A 20,422-nucleotide genomic window follows, 5' to 3' on the forward strand; every position below is an offset into this window, starting at 1 on the left:
GCACTTCCATCAGGACGTACTTTAAACCAAACAATTCTACTCATATCATTTCCCTTCAAATTTAAAATATTTTTCTCTAAAAAATATAGGGAAAGAATGATTTTATTATATCTGTAAAATTGTTACTCCAAAAATAATTTGATTTTTTCCAACAGGCTTTTGATAGATGATGTTTTCGAAGAACAAGCCTTTTTTGAAAATTAATTTTCAGTGGAGATGGTAGAATTGAAAATTTTTGGACAAAAGATGATTTTTCTTAGTTTTGTTTTCCATTAAGTTATCAATGCCAATGCCACTGGTTGTATAATATGCTCACTCATAGTCTAATCAATCGATGGAAAACCGAAGAAATTCTAGGCTTTTAGTCCAGAAAATATAAAAATGTTTTTGTTTATATGTGAAAAATTTTGACAGCTTCAATTTCTGTGTGTAACGTGTTGTAACGGTTGCATGGATTAAATTAATCAAATTAATTTCACATAAAATATAGACATTTTATATGTACAAACGATTGATGCAAGTGCAAAATAGTCATTTATTTCCAGATGATTTGCGAATTGAGTTGGTCTTTTCGGTCTTTTCATTTAAACTGGGAAATTTTTAAGAAAATGGCCCAGGGGGTCCAAAATATATTGGTTACCCTACCGTGAACTTTATTGGCTCATGAACTGAAATTTTCTGTCATACATGATTTTAGCGCTCAAAATCATCTCTGAAATAAAATGTCAGTGGATCCCAAATCGGGTTTAAATTATATGATTGACAATGCAATTATTGTTTGTTTGAGATAGAATAGGACTAATAAATATATATAATTGAATTTTTAAAACACCACCTAAAGCACAAATGCAGGCAATTTTCAAATGAGCTTCATTGTATCTTAAGATATTCAATGATTTCAACAAAATAAGCAAATCGGTGCGAATTTTTAAGATGAAGTTTTTTTTCGTGGAATCTTTATTATTTTTAGCAGTGCAGAGATATTATATTTGTCAGATATACTTTAAAGAGCATGGCTTCTACAAAGGAGTAGGTATTGATATTCAAATCTTGTAAACTCATGAAAATTCTTCACCGTTTACTTAAAGCTTTCAACCAGATCCAACATACCTGCATATCAGATTCAGTGTGCTTGTATTGCATAATTTATTGAATAAATGATTGATAAGTGAATAATCTTTGCCGAATACTAACATCTGAGTTTGGTCAACTACATATATTTACCGCGCGCGCTGCCCAAATTTGGAAACCGTTGAGAGTATGTGCAATTATTCGGAGCACCAGCACAACTTATAGCTCTCGCGCTCTCAAATGCCGCATCAGTTAACGTTTGTTGGCGTAGCAAAGAGGTGGTGCTCGCACCTCGCACAAAGCTCTCGAAAATGTTCTTAACGATCACCTTAATCGTGACGGCAGTTGCAGCCATTTATCTGTATCTAACATGGAATTACAATTATTGGAAGAAGCTCAATGTTCCTGGCCCCAGCCCATTACCCGGATTGGGCAGCTTCCCTTCATTTATAACGCAGAGACGACCCGTCGCGGATGAGATGGATGAAATTTACAGGTATGTGCGAGCAGCGGAAGAGTGTCACTGTTTATCTATTCAATCAAGACAATTAATATGCAAATTATATTGCAGAGAATATAAGCCGAAGTACAACTTTGTAGGCGTGTTCAGCAATCGATCGCCGAGAATCATGATCACGTCATCGGAGCTGGCAAAAGACATTTTATCGAAAAATTTCAAGAACTTTCACGACAATGAATTTGGTGAGATGACCAACAAAGAGATCGATCCGCTGTTCGGTCGCAATCCATTTATGTTGACTGGTGACGAATGGAAGGCGAAACGCGCCGAAATAACACCCGCGTTTACTACGTCTCGAGTAAGATTTTGAAAACGATTTTTGGGGATCTCTGTTTCTTATATAAAGCTATTTTTATCTTTTAGATGAAGGCGCTCTTCCCGTTGGTGGAAGATGTATGCTCCAGAATGACAAAATACGTGACCCAAAACCGTGGTAGCGTTCTTGATTCTAAAGAGCTGTCTGCTAAGTTCACTACTGATGTTGTTTCCAGCTGTATCTTTGCTTGTGATGCGCAATCATTCACCAGTGGAAAACCGGAAATCCGCGAGCAAGGACGAAAGCTCATGGAGCAATCATTCTCCTCATTTCTGATCCTGTTGTTCATCATCAATTTCCCAACCTTGGCAAAAATTTTCAAGATTGGTTTAGTTCCCAAATCGTTGGAAAAATTCTTCACCGATCTGATGAAAGAAGCGATAAGCCATCGTGATGCGAGTGGAACAAATAGAGTTGATTATCTCGATTATCTAATCAGCTTGAGAAACAAGAAGGAAATATCTGAGCTTGATATGGCTGCTCACGGAGTGACATTCTTTATCGATGGATTCGAAACATCGAGCGTGGCCATTTCATTCATGTTGTACGAAATCGCGAAAAATCCTGAAGTTCAGAAGCGATTGAGGAAAGAACTACAAAAAGTCACCACTGACCAGGGAACAGTTTCCTATGACTCCCTACTTGAACTTTCTTATCTAGATCAAGTTGTGAACGAGAGTCTCCGTTTGTGGCCACCTGCAGCATTTATATCGAAAAAGTGCACTGAGCCAATGGATCTGCCTCTTACAGCGAATCAAAATGTTACCATTGGAAAAGAAATCTGCGCCATTATCAATATCTGGTCTCTTCATCGGGACCCGGAGTACTATGATGATCCTCTCACTTTCAATCCGGATCGATTCAGTCCAGAAACTGGTGGCACTGCCCCCTACAGGGAGAAAGGTTGTTTCATTCCTTTCGGCGACGGACCTCGGCAGTGTTTGGGAATGCGATTTGCCCGTATGCAGGTCAAACGTTGCTTGTACGAGTTGGTCTCAAACTTTAAAATCACTGTCAATGAAAAGACCAAACAACCTATGAAACTGGATCCAAAGCAATTCCTGACCATGCCGTTGGGAGGCATATGGTTGGATTTTGAGCCAATCTCGAAGTGAAATGATTGATTATTGATGCAATTGTTGAAAACTGCAGGCGTCTGATAATTTAGATGCGCTACTCTTAAGTTATATTGATATATAAAAAACTAACTCTATTTTCGACAAAACAAACATAGTACCAAATGCTACAATGTGGTTATTTAATTGCTTACGGGTATATTTTCCTATGAATAAAAGTAGTGAACTTTACTATTTGTATTACCTTCCATAGAAATAAATTCCACAGAGATTGCTACCCTTAAGGGGGGGAAAACCCGTTATCCGCCATCATGTTATTCGGCAATACTACAACTAGCTCTGTTTTGCGTATTCTTCCAGCTTAAGCTACCTTCAGCAAACCAATGGTACCTATCTAGTTATCAAATTAGTCAATTAGTCTAGTTATTAGTCAAAATATGAGAATCAATCAATATTTATTCAGAAATGTAATTTTATAGATATTCTTATAGACTTATATTTGAATAATGGTTTTTTTTTTCTAACAAAAACAGTTTTGTAGGTGATTTTTGCTATCAATTCTGTACTTTAATGCTTGAAGTCCAATCCACGTTCTCTATTTAAATTATCTTATCTAGTTCCAACTGCCATGATGATAAAAAGTAGTTTAATTGTAGATTTTTGAAAATCGACTTTCGATTATATGAAAAATTATAGGTGCATTCAAAATGAATGTTTATGCAATCTTTCATCTGCAACCGATAACTAAGATGACAGTTTTAAAATGTAAATATTTTTTTTATTGCAAAATGCAGAAATAAATATTTTTGTTTTCTAAAAAGCTATCAAAGTTATCACGTTTTACAAAGTACCGTGTACGCGGTAGCAAAATTTTTAACCGAAATTTAAGTGTTTTCAAAGCTTGATAAAGCTAACGAAACATATTAAATTACGTTTCTTTAAGAGTTCATACTTCAATGTAGCCTTAAGCGTCCGTAATATGGACCAAAATGATGATTTATACTTCGCTGATGCCTTAAGTTTCCATAATATGTTTCAAAGCAACACATGCAACTCGGGGGGTGTGCTTTTAGAGATCAAAAAGTGCCATTCATTCTACAGAATACCCATCTCGACTCATCCAGGCATAGAAATCGTTGCTTGTCAAATAAACGTAAAGGATAAAGATCTTTGCGTAGCTTCTGTTTATATTCCTCCAAGAGTTTCAATAAACCGCCTTCATCTTTGGAATATAATCTCCATGCTCTCATCTCCAGTTTTAATACTGGGTTATATGAACTCACATGGTACTGGATGGGGCGAAACTTATGACGATTATAGAGCGGCTTTTCAGATGAATCCTGAAGTTATACCTCTCCCAATCTCCACATCCGTAGCACTTATGAGGGTGTCGCTGAGTCGGTGGCCTCTCATTAAGTAAGTGCTACATCAACATTTCCTTCCCCTATCCTAAGTTACGGTAAAGATGGGCGTGGCCAGGAATAGTCATATTCATGCTTTTGGTAATTTTGTTAAAGATGAGGCCAAGGTTTACTCCCCAGCCTTGTTCCTGGAAGCAATTTTCTATGACTTATGCGACGATTTCAACTTGAACATTTTGAATACAGGTGGAGTGACACGTATTTCATCCGACGGAAAAGAAAGCCGTCATGACCTGTCTTTGGGATCAAGTTCACTATCATTCGATTGCATGTGGAAGGTGATCGATGATCCCAGTGGCGCGGGAAGTGGGTAGGACAGGTAGGACATGTACTTCGCACGAAAACACCTGGGTAGGACAGTCAAAGTATTGTCCTACCCACGATTCAACAAAACAAAAAACTAGATTAGCAGAAAAACGACCAACGTCGTAATGTGACGAAAATCTTGACGATTTTCAGAGCAATTACTATAGAACTCCCAAAGCGCTCTGTCTTGAGGTTCTTGGATGATTCAGAATTGTCGCAGAAATTTCTGGAAGTAATTCTTAGTCAATTCCTTAAAAATTATTTGATCAAATTCCCACTGATATTTTGTGGCATCATTCATAGAAATATTTTGGACAGATTATGCCGATTTTTCGAAAGAGATTTTTTGCAGAATTGTTCAATAAATTCGAGCAAAATATTTGTTGGAGTTTCTGCGCGATGAAGCATTTTTCAAGCATCTTCAGTTTCTCCTGCAAACTTTTGCGAATAGTTGGGTCTCTTCGGTGCAAAGAAAAAAAAAAAAACTACTCAAATTCACAGAATTTTTGCTGTTCAATGTGTTCATCCATTTGTTGTCTTGAAATAAATGAGAAAATTAGAACAATCACATTGGTAGTAAAGACAAGAAGTCTCTACTTTAAACGGAAGGTCTTTAGAGTATCTATTTCAACTAAAATGGTCTCTAAAGTTTCTCTTTTTCCTTATTCCTGAATCTTGATGCAGAATCGTGCAGGCTTGAAGCTTTCGGAGACTATAACGGGTGCCAGAAGTTCCATGTGGATTTCTTCAAGAATTCACACATGTTTCCTTCCTGAAATCTAAAATTCCTTGAGGGGTTCTTCGAGCAAATCTTTTTTTATAGGATTTCTTCCAGCATTCCATCCATGTATTACTTCTACAGTTTTGCTTCCTTAAAAAAGTTTTTCAACAAATTCACATGCAATCTGCAAAAAATCATTTGAGTCTTCACACCAGTTTATATTGCAGCAATTTTTACAATAATTCCTCCGATTATTGCACAAATTTCTATAGACTTTCTGTCTAATGTTTTTCCAGAAATTTATTTAGAAAATCCTGCAGAATACTATCCCGAGATTCGATTGTTTTTTTATTATCTCAGCAAATAATCTGGGAAATCTTCTAAAATTTCTTTAAGAGTCCAGGAATTATTTCAGTGAACCTTAAGAGTGACTTCAAAATTTATCCAAGTTTTGTCAGAGATTACTATACAAGTTTTTTTTAATACGTCACTGATTTATTTTTCAGAAAAATTTCCTTGGCATTTCCCTGGAAACATTCCTGGAAGAATTCCTGAAAAAAAAATCGTTTTAACCGGGAATCTTAGAGGATGTCCCAGCGGGTCATGCACAAATTACGTCACGCTTCGAGGGGGGAGGGGTCAAGCCAAGCGTGACAAGCCTTACAAAAAATTCGGAGGACTCATACAAAAAACGTGACAAAGGGGGGGGGGATTTTGTCAAAAAAGTTGAAATTTAGCGTGACATAATTTGTGTACCATCCCCAGGGAAATCGATGGATGAATCACTAGATCAAATATTGGAGGAATTATGGCTTTCTTGAAAAATTTCTCGAAGAATTTTTGGAGGAATTCAGATTATTTCAGGAATATATTTTAAGGAAATCCAGGTTATTAGAGAAATGTCTGCTCTGATGCTATGAGTAGTCAAACTCTTATCTCCTGGCTCCTATTAGATTCCATTTTGTTTTCTTGGTTCGTATTTGGTCTCTTTTTGGTTCTTTTTATATCTCTTTTTGGCAAGAGGTCTTCTATTTCCTATTTTTAAGGCACTCAGTCGCTACCAGCCCGACGAAAAGTCTTCTTACACGCAAACAAATTTTGTAGTATAATCTACTGAATCCATGGTAGAATTAAGAACTGCACCAACGATTTTCAACCGACTACAAAAATCTGTTAAGTTTACTATAATCTGGTAAAAATCACTGACCAGTGCAGTAAAAGTGACCATGTCCATAGTAGTCTCGACTACATAGCATTGTATTTCAATCCGTGACACTCACCTTACAACACAGTGTGGCCAAAAGTACAATGCCAAAATTGTCAAATCAAGAATGTTTCTAGTCATAAATGCTGCAACTGTGGTTAATTAAACCGAAAATATTTTCTTGTGTGGTGATGTTGACTATGTTCTGGTAGAGTTAACAGATTAGTGTAGTCGGTTGAAAATCGTTGGTGCAGTCCTTAATTTTACCATGGATTCACTAGTTTCTACTATAAAATTCATTTCAGTGTAGTCTTGTGGCAAAGGCTGGAATGAAATTGAGCAAAGTGATGTCAGTGACAAAATCCTAGTTTTGTGATAATCTACTTTGAAGTTTTTTTCAGCAATTTTTCATTCTATGGAAGTAAAAAAACAATCCAGTATTCCAAGAATTATTCCTTTTTTAGATGAGCAGAAAAGTTACCTGAAGATCTCGTTAGAACGCTTGGAAACAGAAGAATTTCCTCATGTCAACTCAACTCAAAACGACCGAAATGTCACTTACACAGTGGCGACTCGTAACCTCACTTTCTACCTGTTCTACGACTCTAAAAATGACAATTTCGGCAAATTTAGATTATAAATCAAAAAGATAATTATTGATATCGTCCTTTCTAACAAATCTCTATTCATTACATGCCAATTTGTTGCTGAAATTCAAGAATTTCTATTCGTGGAACAGGTAGATTTGAGGTTAGGGAATCGCCACTGCACTTACACTTCTTTGTGTTTGAGCACCTTTGATATAGTAGCTTTCAAATTCCAGCCAGGGTTATATTGGTTCTTAAATTCACTGCACACAAAAAATACTAACGTTTGTCCTACCCATGGTTCCGAACGTGGACGCGCCTCTGGATGATCCCCATGGTAGTGATCACTTGCCCATAATAACCTCTATAAGAAATAATTGTGAAAGGTCAGAACAGTCAACTCAGGTTCCTTTTGACCTCACTAGGAATATCGATTGGCAAAAATTTGAATCAGCGGTAACTTTTGATATCGAATCATTCAACACTCTGCCACCGTTTGATGAGTATCGATTTCTTAAAGAATTGATTTATAAAAGTGCATAAGAATTGGGATGGGATGTTGAATGCACTCAGTTGTATCGAGAAAAATCTAACGCCTTTAAAGCTTTTCGTATATACGGTACTTCAGAACTTTATTTAGAGTACTCGAAGCTCGAAAAAAGACTGAAGAATCTTATTGGCTTATTAGCTATTGGCAACGTTTCATCGATGGCCTCTCACGAGAAACTTCAATGAGGACGCTTTGAAGAGTGGCTCGCAACATGCGAAACCGCTCATCCTCAAATGAGAGTGACAAATACTCCAATCGTTGGATATTCAGCTTCCCAAAAAATGTCTGTGCGGACTCAGTTCCAGCTCAACCGCCATTCTGGGAAACCCAGAGAGACGATGCGTTGGACAGACCACTCACTATGCTGGAATTTTCTACGGCTCTTCTTTCATCAAACAACTCCTCTCTGGATACGATATGATTAAGTTCAATCTTCTTAAAAATCTCCCGGTCCCGGTTGCTTGACCTGTTCAACTCATTCATGGAGCATAACATTGTTCCACTTGAATGGAGACAGGTCAAAGTAATAGCTATTCAAAAGCCTGGGAAACCAGCGTCCGATCACAATTCATACCGCTCGATTGCTATGTTACCGTGCTGCATCAATATCCGGACGCTTAAGCAGAGGCAATTGTTCAAACTTCAATTTTAATATGTTACATTTGGATTCAAATGATGTCACCTAATTTTTCCAACAGTTTTAAACTAAACCATTGTAGTAGCAAACGATTTAATGGTAAAAATAACGATTATGGTATGAAAAACATTGAAATAAAAAGGCATGTCGTGTCCTTAAATCCGGGCACTTGAAGCAAGCTTTGTTTAAAAATCCGAACACTTTGGAATCGAAATCCGGACAGTCATGCTGTGATACAAAATTATCATATAATATTGATTCAAGAATACCCTCATTGAATTAATTACTACATTTACAAGCTTTTCAAATTAACATGTGATCTATGCTGCTTGAAAGAATGAAAAATATGCATATTAACACATAGTTTACCTCATCCGTAGCTCAAGATTCAGAATCAACTACTCGCGGTTCAAACTACAGCAAAATATTGGAGTTTTTTCCGCATAAAAGGTATTCTGAGCACTTAAAACACTTCTTATGATAATATTATCATATTTCTTATGTCTCACTTACAAATATTCTTTCACATAAAACAAATTACAGGGCCTCACTATGATGTCCGGATTTAATGACACTTGCACGGTTTCCCGGACAGCATCTTTTTACGCTTTAAAATGCATATTTACACTTCAATCCGCCACTGCCGTGATTCCGATTTGTTAAAGTATCCTTCTGTACACAATTGCACTGAAACACTTCCTAAATATTACAATTTTGCACACATTATCGCCAGCCAAAACATATGGTGGGCTCGGCGACGCTATAATCAAAATAATTTCCACCACAAGAAAATGACGTGTATCTGAATCAGCTAGCTGCTTTTTATGTTTTTATAATTTTCGGGCAATGGTAACTAGATTGTAACTGATACTAATATGTTCGGAACTGTTGTAACTAAAAGTTATGAGTAAAATTAAACATAATAATGTTATTTTTTCCGTTTATTTAATGAATTTCACCGAAGTGTCCGGATATTGCTACTGTCCGGATTTCGATTCAATACGGTATCATGTTTAAGGAAATTGTTAGAAAAAAATGATCCTATCGCAACTCGATCATTGGGTCGAATCAAGGGCGCTTTTGATTCAAGGGCGCTTTTGATCAATGGTAAAGGGCGCTTTTGATTCAGTTTCCATAGAAATATTGTCAGAAAGTCTGCACAATAGTGGACTACCTGGAATGCTGAATAATTTCTTGTACAATTTGTTGTCAGAAAAACACATGAGCTACACTCTCGGTCAACTGACAACTTCCAGAATTAGCTATATGGGGCTTCTCCATGGCTCATGTCTATGTCCCTTGCTTTATAATTTTTATGTTCAAGATATTGACAACTGTTTGAAAGAACCATGCACAACTTGCAGATGATGCTGTGGTCTCTATGAAGGGCCCACGAGCAGAAATCCTGCAAAGACCATTACAAAATTCCCTTGATAATCTATCCACTTGGGCTAGAAGCTTAGAGATCGAGTTTGCTCCGCAAAAATCCCAACTGGTAGTATTTTCTAGGATGCGGAATCCTGCACAACTAAAGCTTGAGCTTTTGGGAACAGACATCGACCAGTCTTTGACTTCAAAATACCTTGGGGTCTGGTTTGATTCAAAAGGCACTTGGCGAACTCATATTTGATATTTAAATGCCAACAAAGGATCAATTTTCTACGAACAATTACCGGAACATGGTGGGGTGCTCACCCGGATGACCTCATAAAACTCTATAAAACAACTATTCTATCTGTTATAGAGTATGGCTCTTTCTGTTTTCTCTCAGCAGCAAACTGCCACCTGATTAAATTGGAACGAATTCAATATCATTGTTTGCGTATCGCCCTAGGTTTTATGCATTCGACTCACAATGCCAGCCTGGAGGTGCTGGCAGGGATTTTACCACTACAGAACCGATTCTGGGAGCTCTCGCTAAGAATACTTATTTAGTGTGGAGTGAGCAACACACTCATTATCGAAAACTTCGAAGAAATGCTCAAACTGAATACTCAGTCAAAATTTATGAGAGTTTATCTCTACTACACGTCATCTGACATAAGTCTTCCATGTTACAACCCTCCACGTGTACACTCCACCAATGACAGTTCCCCTGTTGAATACGATCTGTCCATGAAACAAGCTATATCCACGTATTTTCAACGCAAAGTATCAGAATGTCGATTCCTACAGCAGATATTTCACTGACGGGTCCCGCACCAATGGATCCAGTGGCTTCGGTGTCTTCAACGAAAACTCTTCCGCCTTCCGAAAACTTCAGGAACCGTGCACGGTTAACGTTGCTGAGCTGGTAGTAATCAACTTCGCATTGGGGATGATCTCAAACATGCCCGCAGATCACTTCTACATCTTTTCGGATAGCCTCAGTTCTATTGAGGCACTTCGATCGATGAAACATTTTAAGCATGCATCTTACTTTCTTACAAAAATAAGAGAGCAGATGTGTGCACTGGTCGAAAGATCATATACAATTACCTTTGTATGGGTCCCCTCACATTGCTTAATTTATGGCAATGAGCAGGCGGACTCTTTTGCAAAGGTGGGCGCTGAGGAAGGTCAGATTTATGATAGACGAAATTCACACGATGATTTTTTTCATTTAGTACGTCAAAGTTCTCTTCATGGTTGGCAAAGCGACTGGCTAAATGGCCAACTGGGACGGTGGTTACATTCCATAATTCCTAAAGTTTCCTTGCGAGCCTGGTGGAAAGGTTTGGATGTTAGTCGAGATTTCATTCGCGTGACTTATGTCCAACCATTACTCGCTAGATGCTAGATGCTAGATGCACCTCGCGCTGAGCAATATTTGTAATAGGTGTGGTTATGGTTATGATGACATCGATCACGTAGTTTGGAAATGCCCGGATATGGACGCCTCCAGAGCGCAACTTTTGGATACCCTTGCGGCCCGAGGTAGACAACACTATGTTCCTGTTAGAGATGTGTTGGGCATCCGCGATCTCATTTATATGGTCGCAATTTACGATTTTATTCGCTTGTCCAGTATAAAAGTTTAATTCTCTTGTGTTCTCTACTCCAGTTTTTTTTTTCTGTTTTGTCCCCTTTATGTTGGATTGAGGATCCTGACCATCCGGCAGACGAATACCGGCAAGAAATTGGTACCAACGCCACTACACGTTAATCGAGCTACCACGATATACCTCCCGGATGTGCTGCAGAAAACCCTAAACCCAATCCTCACCATGTCCTTCCTTCCAAAAATTGTGATCATTAACCTCGAGTTGCCACTAGTACCCGGGCTCCATCCTATACTAAACTTGGTACAAAAAAAGTGAATGATTTGTAAACAATACAAAAAATGAATTTCGGCTCCGTAAAGCGTTAAACGCGATTGAGCCTCAAATAAATGAACTAGTTAGTTGTTCAGTTTTTCTGGTACCTAGTGTGAACTACTCTACTAGCTTTTGAAATTGGACAACATTATTGGTTTTATTTAGCTCGTCTTTCGGGGTTACATGGATCAGCGGGATAACGTTGATCGGAATGACCCTGCTCGTAAAAAGTTCGAATCAATGTTTATTGACGGAATATTTTCAATACATGAATGGTACTTCTTTTCCTTATATAACTAAGCTACCAAAAAATAAAGTTTATGTTAAAATTGAGTTTTGTTCATGCGTAATTTTTTTAACTTTTCAAAACAATGATTTCCATGATTACACTGCGGAACACGGTTTTGTCTCAAGCACCAAAATACCGCTTTTTATTTAATTAAGGGTTGCTGAATCCATTTCCGTTTTCAAAAATATCATTGCACGTCTTGTTTTTGAGATATTGGCTGTTGAGAATGCAAAATTTGACTATTTCAACCAACTTGCATGCAAGTTTGTTTCTGAGAACGGCATCGGATACAGCAATCCCAAATCTACCAGAGACACATAATTTGATCCTTGAGATACGTAAAAATGTCATTTTTGTTATGCTGTGCAATGAATGACACTACCAAAGATTCATGTCTATCATGCGTTCTGCAACGATATCAGTTATTGTTACTAAAAATGGCATCGCTGAAAATGATTCCTTTGCCAAAACTTTCAGTTAAACAATTTATTAATTTTATTATGGGGAAGCCTTCTATGGCATTTCTGATACATTGTTTTGTTTCCCTTGAAATGTGCCCAAAACACAAATCCTTTCATGATTATTAAAGAAAGTGTAGGGAATGCGTATTGATTTGGCTGAATCGTGAAATCAAAATTAAACGCCAGAAAGATTGTATAGACTTCGGCGAAACCAAAACTTCAAGTCTTTTGGAACGTCTAGAGATGCGTCTTTACGTTCTTGCTTGCCAAAACGCTCTTTGTAAGTTATTATTCATTGCATACTCTCCTTTAAACCATAGATCTCGAATTTGCTACCACCAATTTTTACTTAGAAGGAAATAATAACCGTCCCTAAAGAGATGAGCCAGCCTCAGGCTGCAAATCTCTTAAATAAAGATATCAATCTATCTAACCTTCCCTCTCCGAATTAGGAAAACTGATTTGTTAGATTGTTTTGCTTTTCAATAATAATAATATATTATTTCTTGTAAAATGTTCATATTTTCAAGGAGATTGGCTAGCCTTAGGCATATAGTGCAGATTTCCGAAGCTTGTTTCATATGATTGTTGATCAAATGACCAACTTCAAGAGGGGTAGTATTTTGTATAATTTTCCATACTGTGGTCTTATTGTTTTACGAAATGCTTAAGTTTATTTCATAAAAAATAGCAGCGTAGACTGATGGAAATCAACGAATTACGGATTTGGTCAAAATTAGTTTGACAATTTCCCCGAAATAATTGTTACTCATTAGGCAAATTTTCCCGCTCAAATAACGGCTATATCATGTATAAACTTTAATTTTAGAAATCCTTAAGGTGATTATAAAACGAAGCCAAACTTCGAATTTTCAAGTGCTCAAGACTGGAGAATCTGACAACAGTTCGCGTTGAAAATCAATCAAATTACTTGCTTGCTGGTGGTGACCAATGGGATAAATTTTCAACGTGGAGCGCTGTTTGGTTCTCATGTCTTGTGCTCTTGAACATTTGAGGTGTGGCTTCGTTCTATAATCTCCTTAATTTAAGAAAAAAAATGCACTTCAAAAAATTGTATAACTTTTTCAAACAATTTGAAGCGTACTAGAATACCACTACGTCGCGTGAAAATATATAATAATTCAGAGAAAAATCCAAAACTAGTGATGCATAACAAAAAAATACTTGAAAATTATATATGAATATGTCATGTTAAGGTCGCCTCGTACCGTTCTATGTCACCATTTACCGTGCACACTAGTGCACCATTCACCGTGCGTATAGTTTTCGTCATGATTTTTTTTTGTATCTTGAAGAAACGTTGTTGATGGATCAAATATGTTGCTAGTAGCGTGCGCACTCATTTTTGAGAGTATTCAAATCTTCATTTACAATAAAACCATAAAAAAAATTAAAATTGGCTAAACAATTATTTTTTTTTAAATCGTTATAGGAGGTTTGACTGTATAGTCCAAACCATTCCATATTCACTCAAAAACTAAATGTGAAGTAGTGTAATGACGACATAACAATAAATATAAATCTAATATTACCGAATAATTTTATGCCTTTTACACTGATGCACGGTAATAGGAACCATATATATTGAAAAGGATCCATTCACCGTGCATATGGGTTTTGACTGGAACACAATAAAAAAATTTAATTTGCATAAAATCTCATTGCTCATACGATGAAATACATCTTACTTATAGTATCAACAGTGGAAACTTGTTGAAATTTTGAAAAATTTCATGCTCTATTTTTAAATGAAAAATGTGATTTTTTTGCGTTTCTACTTAGAGTGTTGAAAAATCTCATTATTAAAGAGATTTCACATGATTTTGACTACGTAAACTAGGTTTTTCAAAATGCTTTGTGACAAAAACTAATTCATTTCATCAGTTTTATCTTATTTTGCTCACATACAGAATAATAATACAAAATTGTATGAATATTCTGTAGAAATTTGTATATCTGCACGGTGAATGGAGGCCGCACGGTGACTGGTGACTTAACGGTACATGGGCTGTGCAGTAATTGGCGCGTTTTCAGCCTGTGCAATAATTGACAATCAACTCTACGAAAAGTGAATCAGTTGTCTGTAATAATGCGAAGAGAGCAATAGTGGCGTGAAATTGAACATATGTAAGCCCTAATGAATGTCGATATCTCTAAAAAATATTGCAAATTTAATGGCATTGAATATTTAATGACGAAATTTGCTTTGATGGTATATTTCAGCCCTCTGCTGAAACTTTAAGACGGTCATATGTAAATCAAGGCTTAGAACTGAAAATTCAATCACAGACAAACAGACGTAACACTTAGAACAAGTCTTGATCAAAATCATAGTCACAAGGACATGTACGCCCAATGCTAAAATTGGTTTGTTTGGCCGACAGGCCAACAGATGGCGGTAGTGTGTAAACGTCAATCGCGAACAAAAATGATGCGAGCACTGCATGTGGCGGATTGGCCACCTACCATATTTTTGAATCAACCGTTAAAAAGGTGGTCGATGCACAATGATGAGAGTGTGACGTCTGTTTGTCTGTGATTCAATGATTCTTTTACAGTCGACATGGACGACTGTGAAAGAAACATCACTCGAACCAGCTTATTTTCTCGCTCTTTTATTTCAATATCATCTCACACATTCTCGCACAAGCTCTCTCACTTTCGTCTAATAATTCATTCAGTATGATGTCGACCATTCGCGACTGAAGAGATTGTAATACGCAAGCTCCTTTTTGTTAAACGGTTTACCTTGTATTCGTGAATACACACGATCTACTCCAAATGTGGCTGATCGTGATTTCGATTCTGGTAACTATCGTTTCTTTGGTTTACCATTACTTAACATGGAATTTCAACTACTGGAAATATCGTGGTGTTCCTGGACCGCTGCCTAAACCTTTTCTGGGCACATTTTCGAGTACGTTCACGCAAAAAGAGCATCCCATAGAAGAGAATAATCGTATTTATAGGTATCTCGTCATATGAGCCGAATCACATCAAATGCTAATCAATCATTTTTTTTTTGTTCAGAGAATACAGAAAAGATGTGCCATTCATTGGAGGATTTTCATTCCGCAGTCCACAACTCTTCGCCTTATCACCAACGCTAGTCAAAGATATATTGGTCAAGTATCATAAACACTTCAGAGCTAACGAAGTCGGAGGAACGTTCGACTCAAAAGCGGATCCCCTGTTGGCAAGAAACCCCTTCTTTCTTGATGGCGAAGAATGGCGCTCAAAACGTGCGCAGATCACGCCGGCTTTTACAAATTCTAGGGTCAGATTTTTAACGGACTTCAAATTTCCGTATTGATTTGTGTTTTTGAGGTATCATAAAAATTACCACTTTTTTGCAGTTGAAAGCACTTCTCCCCATCATGGACAATATATGCAACAATATGGTAAGCTACATAGACCGACACATTCCAAATGGGCCAATCGAGTCTAAAGAATTGTCAGCCAAATATACAACCGATGTCGTATCAAGCTGCATCTTTGGTGCCGAGGGCGGATCTTTGACTTCGGACAGATCGGAGATTCGAGAAATGGGAAACGCTCTTTTCCAGCAAACCTTCATGTTTATAGTGCTGGCCGTCATTTCGTCCATTGCCCCGATTTTGAAACGGTTCGTAAAACTGAGTTTGATTCCAAAATCCATCGAGAATTATTTCGTTGGCTTGATGACAGAAGCAGTGCGAAAACGGAAGGCAAGTGGCACTAAACAAGTTGATTATCTGGATCACCTGATCAACCTACAGGAGCAGAAGGAAATTTCGATACTGGATATGGCTGCTCATGGAGTGACATTTTTCATCGACGGATTCGAAACTACCAGTGAAGTTTTGGGATTTTCTCTATTGGAGCTATCTATTGATAAAGAAATTCAAAATAGATTACGTCAAGAGATACATTCCGCAGAAGATGGTCAATTAACATTTGAAACTATTATGGAGTTACCATATCTGGATCAAATCGTAAACGGTAATTTTTCTCATGCATTTTAAGCTAGATTTATTATTTTTTAATTGAATTTTAGAAACTCTTCGTAAGTGGCCTCCAGCGTACGCCCTATCGAAAAGATGCACAGAAGAGATCACTTTCCGCTTGAAAGACAACCATGAAGTCCTTATTGAAAAGGGAATCACAGCAATACTTCCGATCTGGGCTATCCACCTAGATAAAGAATTTTATCCGGACCCAAATCGGTTCAATCCCGATCGATTTTCAGAAGAAGACGGAGGTCATAGCGTAAGGTACTATCAAGAGAAAGGAGTATTTTTACCATTTGGAGATGGACCGAGGGCTTGCATCGGGCGGCGAATTGGCTTGCTTCAAGTTAAGCGAGCACTGGTTGAAATAGTTAAGAACTATGACTTTACAGTGAACTCAAAAACGGTGCTTCCGATCAAAATTGATCCAAAAAATATAGCAGTAACCCCTCTGGGTGGGATATGGATCGATTACAGAAAGCTGTGAAGTTTGGGTAAAGTTGATTGTACATTCATGTCTTCGAAATCTAGTCTTCTGCCTAAATAACTTTTTTTTAAATGTTTCTGCATTCCTTACTTGTTTTACACTACTACTGACTGCTTGAAATTATCCTGCTGGTCACCTTTGGGCATCTACCCAGGCTAATGTAAAAGATTTCAAACTTATACCGATTTAATTTGTTGCCAGCTCTACATCAAATTTGGGTCAGCCTATCTTATTCCTTTGGTAAGACTGCGCCGCCATGAGCCCCTCAATCTGCCTCTGATGGGTTACAGTATTACCTTTTTTTAATGATTTTGAGTATCATCTACTAAGTGTTTAGACAACAACAGCATCCTATTTTGATTAAACGAAAATTAATCTTCTACTTGGCTTCTCAGCTTAGTGTTCTTATGAACACTTCCACAGTTATTACCTGAGAGCTTTTTTTTATGTTTATTAACGAGATTTTTAACCCTGAGCTAGTTCATCTCGGGACCAACGGCTTTACTTCCCTTCCGAAGGAAGTCGTCACTGATTTTTTTAGTGACTATCTCGGGGATGGGATTCGATCCCAGGTTCTCGGCGTGAGAGGCGTGTGTTCTAACCACTACACCAGGTCCGTACCCAGAGCTTTGTTTGTCAAAGTTGCCATTTTCGCTTTCGTATATCGTGTGGCAGGAATGATGATACACTGTGCCCTAAGTCAAGGAAATTTCCATTACGAAAAGGTCATGGACTGACTGGGTATCAAGCTCAGACACCTTCAGCATGGCTTTGCTTTGTAGCCGCAAACTCTAACCACTCGGCTAAGGAAGGCGTTTGCATAACACCGAAGCATTTATAGCCTTTTTAGTGAAATTTCCTGCAAACAAATTTAGCAGATATTAGAAATACAGTTGACTCTCCACATCTCGATGTTCTACAACTCGACATCTCTCCTTATGTCAATGTTTGCTTCGATCCCTTCATTCTGCATACGATGTATTTCTCCATATCTCGATATCCTCCTTATCTCGATATCTCCATATCTCGATGTGTTTCTGTTGATTTGTTGTTCCCAATTTTCTCTTCATATGTCGATATGAACATAATCAAAGGTTACTAGACCAGATTTAAGTGATTCAGAACAATATGGAAACTCGAAATGAAGTTTGTTTGTTTATTATTTTCCTAGTAACGGAGTGATTTTCAATCTAGTGGTCATTAAATTAATGTTCTTTGTCTCGATCTCTCCCTATCTCGATGGTCCCTTCGATATCGAGATGTGGAGAGGCGACTGTAACAAAACTTGTGTTTATAATTTTAAGCTTCTTTGGAAAAACTGCTCCTGCTGGGTTTTCAATCTCAATTTATTTTGAATACGATACTTTTCTCTTTTTCAGCCAGAAAAAAGACTGGCTGTATTTGACGTTTCGCAACGGCGGAATCTGGTCTGCATATGACGTTGATATATTTCTTCTTCGCAAGTCTCTCTCAGATAAAGATAACTTAAAACCCATTCAATATGGGTAGAGGAAAGTTGTACAAGATACCTCTTTGAGGATTGGGTTAACTATCCCTTACAAAAATCCACATTTTACACATTGGATACAAGTGCTAACAGTAACTATACGATATTTACTAGCTTCAATGATAATATCACTTTGTATACTTCACAGTGCAATAAGTTTATATTCAAGACTTGTTGCAGTAATATTAACGTGAGCATATGTTGACATCGTTGCACAAGGAATACAAATATGATGATTCTTGGAATGATTTTATTAGTCAGGCTATATTACCACCGACGAATTGACGTGATATTAAATCTTCTAAACGATGGATATCGTTTAACGATTTACTTGCCAATCGAGCTTAGCTTAGCTTAGCTTAGACTGACTACACATATCAATGGTTGCTATTCCGTGATTGACCGGAGTCAGTGAAAATGCACAAAGAATCAACTAGAAGTTCGGCTGGGATTGGCCATAATCTTCTTCAGTGTGCATAATTCAGTGCCTCTATTTATACAGGGTCAATAACGGCGCCGGCCACGTCCTTACAGTCAGATGGGATTGGAGGAAGGAATGTTATTGTGTAACCTTTGCTATTTGGAGACCGTGTTTGCCTCTGCATCTCCACAAAGGTTACTAGGAGGGAAGTTTGTTAATGGGGAGGATCGTTGAGCCACAGAATTCACTTTGATAAGCGATTAGACCATGATAAATGATTTGACGCGAGCAAAGGATCAAACACTACTACCTGCTTCGCGAACCGCGTCACTAATTTATCATACCACGCGAGCGACGCGCAACACGATTGATCCTGCTCACATCACCCGTCCCCGCAGGAGCAAGTGACGCGAGCAAAGGATCAAACACTACTCATTAACGATTAACTTGCCAATCGAGCAATCAGAAACAAATTCGAATTTGCTTGCTCTAGTCAGTTAAACTATTCAACTGAGTCAGTTTAACGGATATTCCTTTAGGTTCCAAAATTACCCAGACTTCGATTTGCAGCGTCTGCTTTTCGGCTCCGATATAAGGATTTGTGTCGTTTTTCGTAATAAAAACTATACGTTAAGGCCATTTAATGTTCTAACAGTAATCATAAAACAATTGATAGCTGCTACCATTTCTCAAATTCGAACTTTTTATCGAAAATTTGATTGAAGAAACTGGGTATCTTTGATAATGCGGGTAACTTTGATAGTGCGTTACCCACCACATAGGGTCAGTGTTCCCTTAGTAGACAGTCCCCTATAGTCGCACTAGTGACTTTTTACGGCCGTTTCGCCATAAATCGTTTCAAAATATTTTTTGACATGAAGGCCAGGAGCTATTGACCTAAGTACCATTGATACACAGGTTGAATTAGATTTAAAAATGCTCGAAATAATAAGTTTTGCTTAAAATTTGAGCTCCCTTGCACCTAAAGAGTAAAGTGGGGCAAAAGTTCGAGTGAGGTGAGAGTTTCTTTTTAAGATTTCTAGCTCAATTCAAAACAAATCTTATAAATGTCATGGTGGTTTGAATGCTATTCAAGTAAAAGACTTTCAATCCAAATATCATAAAAATCGATTGAGATTTGGAAAAGTTATGGCTATTTGTTGTTTTTCGACGTGAATACTGAAATTTTTGGTCAAACTTTCGTTGCATGGAACCAATTGAAGATAAAATCTTTTTCAATATGTTGTGTAAGGGCGTTTCTAGGCCTATCATAAGGTTGCTTTGAGGTGTATTAGTTTTTGCATAAATGCTTGAAAACAATTTTTGGCCCATAGTGGAGCAAAAGTTCGAATCAGCGGGGCAAAAGTTCGACCCATGTATTTTTATACGATATATTTATATCATGGAAAAATTTGCAAATTGCCTAAAATCCACATATTATCTTCAAATTTAGTTAAATTTGTCTGATGACTGTCTCCAAAATTTTACATTTCCACTTAGTTTTGCGAAAAACAAGTATTTTTGAGTATATTACAATCAACC

General features: G+C 37.4%; 2 protein-coding genes across 2 annotated transcripts; both read left to right on the top strand.

Moving 5' to 3' along the window:
- The first annotated feature begins 1,305 nt into the window (after positions 1-1,305).
- LOC5568652 (probable cytochrome P450 28a5) lies at positions 1,306-3,214 on the top strand. The gene is made up of 3 exons (XM_001652436.2): positions 1,306-1,567; positions 1,643-1,889; positions 1,955-3,214. The coding sequence occupies exons 1-3, from the start codon at positions 1,383-1,385 to the stop codon at positions 3,020-3,022; spliced, it is 1,500 nt and encodes a 499-aa protein (XP_001652486.1). The 5' UTR covers positions 1,306-1,382; the 3' UTR covers positions 3,023-3,214.
- An 11,820-nt stretch (positions 3,215-15,034) lies between these two features.
- On the top strand, positions 15,035-16,964 carry LOC5568651 (probable cytochrome P450 28a5). Its single transcript, XM_021850237.1, has 4 exons — positions 15,035-15,445; positions 15,507-15,753; positions 15,833-16,457; positions 16,513-16,964. Exons 1-4 carry the CDS (start codon positions 15,258-15,260, stop codon positions 16,950-16,952), a joined length of 1,500 nt encoding a protein of 499 aa, XP_021705929.1. The 5' UTR covers positions 15,035-15,257; the 3' UTR covers positions 16,953-16,964.
- Positions 16,965-20,422: the final 3,458 nt, after the last annotated feature.

This window comes from Aedes aegypti, chromosome 3, assembly GCF_002204515.2.
Source record: "Aedes aegypti strain LVP_AGWG chromosome 3, AaegL5.0 Primary Assembly, whole genome shotgun sequence".
Lineage (NCBI taxonomy): Eukaryota > Metazoa > Arthropoda > Insecta > Diptera > Culicidae > Aedes > Aedes aegypti.